Source organism: Theropithecus gelada, chromosome 2, assembly GCF_003255815.1.
Source record: "Theropithecus gelada isolate Dixy chromosome 2, Tgel_1.0, whole genome shotgun sequence".
In the NCBI taxonomy this organism is placed as follows: Eukaryota; Metazoa; Chordata; class Mammalia; order Primates; family Cercopithecidae; genus Theropithecus; species Theropithecus gelada.
Genome location: NC_037669.1, coordinates 189,415,410 through 189,426,782, shown reverse-complemented (window position 1 = coordinate 189,426,782; position 11,373 = coordinate 189,415,410). Strand labels below are relative to the sequence as shown.

At 39.0% G+C, this 11,373-nt stretch overlaps 1 protein-coding gene across 1 annotated transcript in view; it reads right to left on the bottom strand.

The window, feature by feature from the left end:
• The window catches only part of LOC112619436 (elongation factor 1-delta-like), a 111,237-nt gene extending 110,046 nt beyond the window's left edge, over positions 1-1,191 (bottom strand). Inside the window, exons 1-2 of the mRNA XM_025377394.1 lie at positions 386-1,191; positions 31-317 (exon numbers count right to left, since the gene is read on the bottom strand). Coding sequence (XP_025233179.1) covers positions 31-317; positions 386-1,126 — 1,028 coding nt within the window. The 5' untranslated portion in view covers positions 1,127-1,191. The remainder of the gene's footprint in view (positions 1-30; positions 318-385) is intronic.
• Between the last annotated feature and the right edge of the window lie 10,182 nt (positions 1,192-11,373).

The following is an 11,373-nucleotide window of genomic DNA, read 5'->3' as shown; positions in this document are numbered from 1 at the left end:
GATCTCCACCTCCAGCAAGTCTGTCCCCACCTTGTCGTCCTCCACCACACACTGAATCTGTAGCTTCCGATCTCCACCTCCAGCAAGTCTGTCCCCACCTTGTCGTCCTCCACCACACACTGAATCTGTAGCTTCCGATCTCCACCTCCAGCAAGTCTGTCCCCACCTTGTCGTCCTCCACCACACACTGAATCTGTAGCTTCCGATCTCCACCTCCAGCAAGTCTGTCCCCACCTTGTCGTCCTCCACCACACACTGAATCTGTAGCTTCCGATCTCCACCTCCAGCAAGTCTGTCCCCACCTTGTCGTCCTCCACCACACACTGAATCTGTAGCTTCCGATCTCCACCTCCAGCAAGTCTGTCCCCACCTTGTCGTCCTCCACCACACACTGAATCTGTAGCTTCCGGATACCGTAGCCCACGGGCACCAGCTTGGAGGCCCCCCAGACCAGCCCGTCCAGTTGGATAGAGCGCATACAGGCCTCCAGCTGGGCCATGTCCGTCTCATCGTCCCAAGGCTTGACATCCAGCAGGATGGAGGACTTGACCACCAGTGTAGGCTTTTTGGCCTTCTTCTCCGCGTACTGCCACAGCCGCTCCTCCCGCAGCTGTGCTGCCTCCTTGTCCTCCTCATTGTCGCTGCCAAACAGGTCAATGTCATCATCCTCGTCATCCTCTGCTGGTGTGGCTGGCTTCTTGGCCGGGGGCTCCACTTGGCGCATGGAAGACAGGTGCTGGGTCTGCGGGGCTGTGGCCCGGTGGCCAGGCGAGCTCTTCCCCAGCACGTTCAGCCGGGCCTCCAGCTTGGAGATGGCCTCCTGCAGCTCCTGTACCACGCCACGCAGGCTCTGGTTCTCCACTTCCAGACTGGCGATCCGGACGACAAGCTCGCTGTGGTCTCCGCTAGGGCCGCTGGAGGCCCCGGGGCCTGAGGTTCCGGCCAGGGATTTCTGGATGTTCTCTCTGGCTCTCGCAATGTCACGAAGGATCACGCTGGCGCCATTCTCCTGGCGGGAGGCACCGGCCACAGGCCCGTTCATCCGCTCGTAGAATCTCCTTTCTGCATCGTCATATTTGAACTTGTCAAACCAGATCTTCTCATGTACTAGGAAGTTTGTAGCCATTTTTACGCCAGCCAAGGACGCGGCGACCAGGGAGGAGGAATCGGTGGACGCGGGATGCCTGAGGAAAGGGCTGCATTTTTGTATTTTTAAGTTTTGTTTGTAGTCTGTAAATCTTCTTCAGTCTTTGGATTAATGTCTTACTCCAGTTTGGGAAAATTCTTGGCACTATTCATTACCTCTTCATTTTTTTCTCTGTGTTTCAAACAAAAAGTATCTATATCTTTACCTTATTCATATTTTCTTCTATTCTATTTTACATAATGCTGAATATTTTAAGGTCTTTATCTCTTAACTCCAACATCTGCATAACCTATAGATCTGCTGTTTCCTCCCTCTTGAGTTTTTTGTTTTATGGTCTGTGTCTTGGCATGCCTGTTTTTTACTTTTTACTTTTATTTAAGGTAATGCTGCATATTATATATGAAGAAAAGGCAGAATCTCTGCATAATGTCACCTTCCTTCAGAGAAGTTTTAATTTTCTTCTAGTTGGCAGATACAGTACAAGCAGATCACTATGATCCAATTGGAATTTCACAGCTTCAGGGTTGTCTTTCAAGTTTTTTGATAGTTTGTCTATTCTCAGTTTGCCTTTATGTCTCGAACATAATCCTTCAATCATCCCAACTAGAAGCCTTGAATATATTCCAAGTGGCTTTTTCTCTGGCTGACTCTTAATTCCTATTTTTCTCTCCCTGTCTTAGACAGCTCAACCTGCTGTAACAAAATACCATACATTGGATGGCTTCAGCAACAACACTTATTTTATCAATGTTCTGGGGCCTGGAATCTGAGACCAGAGTGCCAGCATAGTCAGGTTCTGGTGAGGGCTCTCTTTCTGGCTTACAGATGGTCATCTTCTTGCTATGTCTTAAATGGCAGTTCCTTAGTGCCTGCATGTGGACAGTGATTGCTCTCTTTCTTTTCTTATAAGGCTACTAATCTCATCATGAGGGCTCAACCTCATCATCTAATCTCATTCTAACTACCTCTCAAAGGCCTAATCTCCAAATACCATCTTATTGAAGGCTGGCACTGCAACATATAAATTTGAGGGAGGTATAAACATTCAGTTGATAACATGCCCAACCCAGTGAGACTGCCAGAATGTCTGCTTAGCATTTTAGTCTTTGAGTAGCTACATTGTGCTTGGCCTTTTTCCCTATACACACGAAAGTTAAGTATATCAAATGCTTCAGTGGAAATCATGTGTAGATGTTGGGTTTACTTCTCTAAAGTTTTTTTATTCATTGTCATGATCCTTCACATTATAGCTGCTTTAGTTGCTGCCTGGTGATTTCAACATCTGTAATGTCTGTTTTATTCAGCTTTTATAGTTATTTTCAGCAGGAGTTTAGTCTGATATAAACTAATCCTTTTAATCTAGAAGCAGTAGTACACTCTTTGTTTTCTGAATTGCATAGGTGAGGAGTACATAAATGCAAGACAGAAATTGTTTCTAGTAATAAGATTATATAATTAGGAGAACTTTTTTTGTGTTCTCTAGGAATTTATAATGCAGATAGCATTGATGTCTCTCTCATTTACTCTTCTTTTACTTCTGGCTTGCAAATTAATTTTATTAGGGTACTATTTGACCAGCAAAATTCTACTTGCCAAAACTGTACATTTACTCTTTGAATCTATTTTGGTTAATGTCATGTAAATAAAAAAGGGGGGTCAAAAATAAGTTTGTACTAAAATGGCAAAGGATGTCTTTGGTACATTCACCTTATGTAGCTATTATGAAACAAGAAATAATTTGAAAGTAAGTCAGCCATGAGTTCTTGGAAGCAAAAGTCTTATATTACTTAGTACTTTCCTGTTTCTACAACATTCAAGGTTCTGTACTAAGATAGATGATAGATAGATAGATAGATAGATAGATAGATAGATAGATAGATATTAGATGATAGAATTTAAAGAGAAATATAAAATGGAAGCATAAAGGGAATAATATTTAAATTTCTACTCATTATTCCATCAAGAATGGAAGTTTACAAAATTTTAAAGATAATGTCATTTGCCAATTAATAAGCATATTAATTTTATGTCAAATCACTCAATATATTCGCAGAGAGTTTGAACATATATGTCCAATTCAAATATTTAATCTATAAGGAATGGGCCATGATGCTTATTACGGTTTCATGTCACTTTCATGTGTTTACTGTGCTGTTTCTCACCAGGCTTCAACAAATTACTGTCACCTACATAGCATTAAGATAATTTCTCATTGAAGATAAGTAGCAACAGGAAAGCTACTTAGCATGTGGCTTGTGGCTTACATAGATTAATCCATTCCCTGCAAGTATTATCTTGTTCTCTTTTTAACAATTGGGAAACGAGGACAAAGATTAACTCTGTAGAGCAGAAAGAACAGCAGTCGTTTAAAGAAGAAATGTGCATGGGTAATCATCCCACTTATAGGATGTACTTCCTAAGCCCAAACTAAACCAAACCATCAAAGCAAAGCAACTAACCAGGTAAATAAATTAAATAACTCAAGTTTAAAAGGTTATACTTTTTTTTTAACTCTTGACAGGGAGAAACTGGAAAAAATGTTATTTAAAGATACAGACTACTTCTGCTTTCTAAGGCATGGAAACTGGAACTTTCTGGAGATAATTACCTTATTGGGGAAAGGAATATGTGAAGAAGCTACTAGAAAGATCAAGTATCTATTTACTGTTTTGGGGGAAGGCTTTTTATCTACAGTATAATAACCCAAATACTGATGCTTTGGGTTGAGAAATTAAAATTCTGGTTAGTAATATAAATAGGATTAATTTTTAATAGATCTTTGTCATTCCAGATTATGTTAGTATGATTTATGCTTATATGATATTGCTGGATTTTGGTAGATATGCATGCTACTACCTAAACTGTTGCACACAGGAGGTAAGGAAAAGATCTCAGAAAGAATTAGATGGTTGCATAGGCCTGGTCATAATCTCATGCTGGAGAACAACCTTTGATATAGAAATATATTTTGTTCAATTTGACGGAAGGACTGAAGTCTTCCAGATGGTGTTATTCAAGATTGAATGACCTGGACTCTGAAAATTATAATGATGCCCTATAACATATTTGAGATATATACTGATGATAATTATAAATATATCTTATGGTCCAATATATTTTGGAAAGGGCAAAGAGCATATCACTGTGTGTAAAGTTGGAACTGCCTCTCAAGGGAAATGGCATTCCCAAGAAAAAATATCCCAGAAAATAGTCAATCCTGAATAAAAATGACTGTAGGAGGTGGGGCTTTGACTGGAGGAGGGGGAAAACGATTTTATTTCTGGAATTCAAGGAACTGGAGCTAGGATTCTGGAGAAGGGAGTATAAACATTGGGTCTTCCACTGGGCAAAGCAGTCTGAACCCCATCACAGTCACAGTCCAGAGATTAAATAGCCTGGCAGATCTATGAAACAGTGAGATTACAGGCAGCTAGACAAGAAGTTGCCTACTAGGGGATCAGTGATGAGGATCTTAGGACCATGGTCTCTTTCTAACAGCAGCATATCTATGTTTAAGTTCTCTGTATTATAATTTCCTCCAATTATCATCAAAAATCCTCTAATTCACCTCTTAATAAAAGGGTTTCCATTCATGGTCTGTCTGAAATGGTGCTAAGAGAGCAGCAACAGCCTAAGCAAAGTTTTCAGGTTAGTAAGAAGCAACGTGCTGGCTAGAGGGACAGACAACAACCTGGATGGAGTGGCAACAGCTTACCACCCCCAAGGAGGTTCCAGAAGTTCTTGACAAGGGTAGGCTTGTTAACCTCAGCTCTTCCAGCACAGAGGTGTCGTGGAGACCCTTGACAGTGACTTTGGTATGAAAGTACAGAGGGACCTCACAGACTGGGGAATCCTCAGACATCGGAAGAACACAACAGAAAAGTTTTCATGGTTAAAATAGCCCACTACAGAGTGAAAATTAAAACTCCATGCTTTTTATTTGTTTGTGAGACTTTTGTGAGTTTTTATCGCTGTAGATTCTTTTTTGCAACACTGATCAATTTTCATTTTAAATTAAGAGTGTTTTTCAGATTTACATTCTGATTAGGCTAATGCTATAGTCAAAGATGCTTCCTCTCTTTGAAATTGTAAGTATTTCACTTACTCGACTAATTATGATGAATAGCAAAAGTTATTAGCTGTTAGTCTTTGCACTACTTGACTTTAACAGACTAACACACGCGTATACTTTTGACTGATTTACACTAATTTTGCATGCTTATTTAAACCAGTGTTTTTCAAAATTCCAAGAATTTAGGATCGTATCAAAATAACACAAGGTACACATTAAGAATACAGATTCCTGAGTCATGTCCCCCAAATTCTGATTTAGAAGGGCTAGTCTAGGGCTCAGAAATTTGCAATTCAATACCTCCTTTGTGTTTATTATATCAATAATGTTTGAGAATCACTGCCAGAGGCTTCTCCATATGTTGTACATTTATCACTTTAAAAATTCCCTTAAAAAGTGAGCTTCGTCACTTACTGTAGACGCTCAAAACTGAAACACTGGAGGTTTTTTTTAAATGTAAATACAAAATCAAAACCTGATAAAATGCAAGCAGAATCAGATTTTTTTACCAGTGCAGTAAATCTACTTGAATTCCTATTGAAATGCTGGTTATTGTGAAATTTTAGCCCCATTTTTATAGCACTGTAATACCACTTGAGATAAAGACTTAAGTAGCTTCTGCCAATCCCTATGCTCCTATCACTGGCTCAGATCTTCTGCCACTGTGCCATCTTTGAAACAGCTTCCAAAGAGGTGAAATTATTGTGCAAATCCCAAGAACTGATGCTTCTTTATCCTTTCTGCTTCTCTGATCCACTGGCCACATTAGATGTACTCACACCACGGGATGATAGTTTTTCTCTTAGAACTAGAATTTCCAGCCAGTCATGAACATTTATTACATATGTTTTTTGAGACAGGGTCTTACTCACTCTGTCACCCAGGCTGGAGTACAGTGGTGTGAACATGGCTTACTGTAGCCTTTGAACTCCTAGGCTCAAGCAATCCTCCCACCTCAATCTCCTGAATAGCCGGGACTACAGGCCCATGCCACTATGCCCAACCAATTTTTTTTTTTTTTTAATTTTTTGTAGAGACGGGGTCTCATTATGTTGCCAAGGCTGGTCTTAAACTCCTGGGCTCAAGCAACCCTGTCTTGGCCTCCCAAAGTTATAGGCATGAGCCACTGCACTCAGTCCAATAACACTTACTAATTACTAATTACCACTCTTATTTTACTGTGATGTTTGACTCACACCTGTTATCACACTAGATTCACATTATCACTTATATATTTTTTCTAAATTCCCAGTACACATTCTGTGTTAGTACCTTTCAGATGGCATCCACCATGACTTAGCCTGACTTCATTATTTATGTCCACATCCTTTTTCTTCCTCCTTCCTTCCTTTGCTGATTCTTTCTTCCTCCCTCCCTCCCTCCCCTATTTCCTCCTGTCACTTTTCTTTTTCCTTTTATTTCCTTTCTCTTTTCCTTAGAGGATCCTCTGAGGAGCCATACAAACTTTCTTAAGACTGCCCAGAATTTGTCCTTTAGAGCATTAACTCCTGGCACTTCTGCATTTGCATATGTGGGCATTGAATGTGGAAAGTGAGAGGCACAGGGTGGGGGTGTGAGCCAAGTCACTGTCAAAACGCACATGCAGGAAGCTGGTCAAAGTCCTCACAGAGTAGCTGCAGTAATTGGAATAAGAGACAAATGAGGCTGAGAGAGTTTGAAGTGCTGCACGAGAGATGTCTGAAACAGATGGCTTTGAAAAGATGAATAAGAGTTGACAGGTAGACAAATCATAGAAAGCTGGGGGACTCCAAGTGGAGAGACTGACATATGGAAAGATACCAATGCATGGAACGTGTTGTGTACAGGGATCCATAGGCTGCTCTATTTTGGCAGAATAAAAATTTAAGGAGGTCATAACAAGAGAAGAGGCTAAAGGGATGACAAAGAAGCTCCTATACATTTCTAGATTTCTTTGTAATCCTTTATGGACTTGAAAACTGTTGTGTTATTTGTTTAATTTTATGTAGACTAGAGTTTATTATTTGTTTAATTTTATGAGACCTTTTATGTCCTATAAAGGCAAGAACATGCCCATCTTCTTCTCTACTCTATTTGGCATAAGGTAGGCTTTTTGAATGAAGAAGGGTAGAGATTGCTAAGGGCCTTTCACATTATTCTAGGATTCTAGGAATCTTTCACTCTCTAAGCTGCTTGAGGACAAGTGTCACATCTAACCCTTCTTCTCATTGCCTCATGAAGAGCTTTCCATGTAGTAAGTACACAGAGACTGTTTACGGAAAGAATATGAAGTTATTTAATTACTGAATTACTTGGATTTACTGGAAAGTTATGGAAAGAGTAGGCATGCTAGGAGAGGCTGCTGCCTTGTAAAAGAAATGTCAAGGAAGTGTGATTTGAATAATCTGAAGGAAGATTGAGGAGCTTTTTGATATCTCTCTATTTTTCAAACTAACTTAACTAATCAAACCATTCGTAACATTTAAACTAATTTATGCTATTAGACCTAGCCTCAGAGTGTCTTTTCTAGACTCTGGCCTATGAATTTTCCAAGACATCGGCATAAGCACTTGCTGTTACTCTTTGTGTGTGTGTGTGCGTGTGTGTGTGTGTGCGATAATGAACAGTTATCAAAATGTGAAGATGTTAGTGTGGTTTTAGAATATCATTGCATTTAGAAACATTAATTGCTCATTGACATCCGCTTTTGGATATAGTGTACTCAATATAAGCGTGGAGAAGTGAATATGTGTAAGTCCGACAAATTAATAATTCTTGTGTTAAAGCCACCAGACATTTCCAGCTGCATAGTTACCGTTGTGACATTCCTCTCAAACACCCAAAGAAAGCATGAGGTCGGAATAAAATAAGTGATTCCATTTCCGTTTATTTTTTCTTTTCAAAATCTCATTTAGCAGTTTCAATGCAGAGATCTAGCCTAGAAAACACACAAAAATGTGAAGATAAAAATCTGTAAGTGATTCCATGTAGGTGCTTGAGATTTGGCCAAGTTTTTACGTGGTTACACCTATCAGTTGTTCTCTGTAGTTATCTTTCTTTTCCCAAAAATAGTTTGCAATGTATTGTTTAAATATGACTCGATAATTTTAGTAAAATAAGCAACATCTGGCAGAAAATATGGAAGAACTCTTGCTAACTATATTAAACTGCTAACTAAATATGTACTAGCACAATCTGAGGCCAAATGGTACCTTAAAGACCATGCACAGTGTATGGCTCATCTAGGAACTGATGACCTATGGACCTAAATCTGACCTACAGATGGGTTTTCTTTGGCCTACACTTGATTTTGACTCCAAAAAATTGAATTTGCAGCCATTTAAACTCAAGACGTTTCTCACAAGTGTCTAGACTTGCAACTTTTCTTCTTCTGTGACAATATCCAGGCTTTATCTCCATGAGGTAACCATAACCTGGAGCTGGCAACCATTGCCCTTTAGAGAGATAGGCCCTACCTCTCTGCATGGTGTTCTACCCACCCACTGTAAAAATTTAGGTTTCTGGCCTGACCTCTGCATGCATTTGAATTTCTGGCTTCTGCATTTATGTAATACTAAGGGATATTTTAGCTCTCATGTCTTAAATCTCTGAAGTTGAGTAATATATGCTGTACTTTTATCTGGCTGACATGGATAATTTTTCTTCAGTATGGCATTATCTGACAATATAAATATTATAATTTGTTTAACATGTTACAGTCTTAAGCTAATTAGGGATTTACTTCTATCTAATGAAATATGCTTATAGCAGTTTAACGTTATCTTGTTAGTACAGATTGCAAGTGCCTAATTCTTTTTTTAAGAATTTCTTTGAAGTCAACTCAAACATATGGGCATTAGACCAGGAAAAGCCTCATCCAACAATATGGGATATATATAGACATATCCAATATGTTTATAATTTCAGATTAATTTTTGGTCTGAATGTTTTTCAAACTATAATACACAATTTGAATTAGGATTAAGTTTAGAATGGCAATGAACATTCTTTTGTATAATTGGGACTCCAATGTTCACTGACAATATAATCTGGCCTACTTTACTGAATATTTATTTAGCAAATGCTTGACATATCTCAAAATCTTTGTACAAAGGGCAATTAGGAAATATAAAGGTGAATGAAACATGGTCTGTGCCCTCCAAATAATTTACATTCTAATCAGGGATACAAATACATAAATAATTCAAGGGAGCAGAGCAGGGGAGTGCTAAATAGATGGTGGGTGGAAGTGAACAGTCTCAAGGTTGGAACTGGGGTAAAGGGGTGTGAGGACTGGAGGGTTATTTTAACATTCTCGTTAGTGACCTGGATGGTATGAAGAGAGTCCATCCAGAATTGTAGACCAAATGGATGCTGAATGCTGCCCAATAAAAAGAAGTAAATTTTAAGACCAGTCTTGTCAGTAAGACAATTTCTTCATCAGCTTATATAGCTTCCTAGAAATGCCACTTGAGAGAGTTAAAGGTTGACCTCAAAAAAGTTAGAATACTAGTGTAGAGAAAGAGAGATTAACTACATCCTGCCTCTCTGTTTGAAGTTGTTTTGACTTATTTTTCATAGGTTGGTGTACATAATCCAGGCTGGTGTGGATTTGATGGTGGTCACAATATTTGCAAAGAAGACAGTTAATGTCCTCTCACATAGGTCTGTACACACTGAAATACTTGGTCTATTAAGTGACTGTTCTATAATGAGTTTATTCTACAGGTAAAATCAGACAGATTCACTGTTTGATATCATAGATTTTTTTAAATGACAATAACTGTTGGGGCTGAAGCTTTCCCTTTTCAAATTCTTTTGCCAATTCTTTTTAGATCATCTGGTGACGTTAGGAGATCTCTCCAAGTGACTGATACTCATTCAGTACTTCAAGAGAAGCAGGTAGGAATTAAGAGAGGTGTGGAGTGTCACTGATAAATGTGGTAGAATGTATGCTTCAAATTGCTGTGCTGCTATAAAATACCATTTCTAATTATACATTATTAATGTGCTCTCAGTAATACCAGCTGGCCAAACACAGATGGAAAAGTGGATACTATTATCTCATATTGATAACCTATACTCATTTGGTATTAATAATTTGTTGAACCCATCTTTTCCATCTGCATAATGCCTCCATTTGCCCTACCTACCTGATTATTTGTGTTTTATCAACAGTGCTTGGAGCAATTCTTTCTTTTTTTTTTCCTCCTTTTTCCTATTTTTCATTTTTGGCCCTTTCCTAAACACAATCAGTGAACTATTCATCCAAGTCAACATTTATTGAGCATAATTAAAGCAAAGCACTAGAATAGATACCATACAGGACACGGTGACAAGCACGACTCAGTCCCTACCCACAATACGTCTATAGTGTGGGAGTAGAGGAGATAGGAGGAGGAGGGAACAGTACTTTGTTAAGAACCTGTAATGTTATCTCTTTTAAGCCTCATAAAAGTCATTAAGTTTGTCTGCATATTTATAAGGGTGATGACGGAGAGATCAAATAAATTACCTGAGCTCGAAAATGATGCATGTCCCCCCCTACACACACCCTCAATCTTGAAGCTTTTGTTTGTGCCTTTTTAATTGCACTGGTTAATTTTTGCCTTCTAATATAGTTACCTGTGTACATCTGTGAGACACATTTTCATACCTCTAGCTCCTGGCCTAAGGTCTGGCTCATAATAACCATTCAGTGAGTTATTTATTGAATTAGTTGAATTTTCTTGACTAAAACCAGAATAGTGGTGGGGGACTCATACTTGCTGTTCAAAAGCTCTGATACAACGTTTGCTCACCACAGGGTTGGAGCACTTCCACGGAGGACACAGAATACCCTTTCCTTAATCACCAAGCAATTTCCCAGGTCATCAGTTTTCCTTAAGTAAATAAGAAAAGCTCAGGTTACTACAGCTTCCACTTACTTACTGGTGAAACTCAATGCTCCGAGTGTGCAAGTGTATGTCACTTTAGGAAAACCTAATGTGAAAACAGCTGAATATTAAAAAGGCTTTTTAAAAATGGAAATGTCATGAGTTGGATTTTTAGTGCATTACAGGTAGCCCACTAGCGCCACTGGTTGTCTGTGCCGTGCTCAGCGTAGGGGTAATATGGTAAGACAGACCAGCGAATCTGTGACTCTGGAGACACAATATGAGAAGTGGTTATGTTC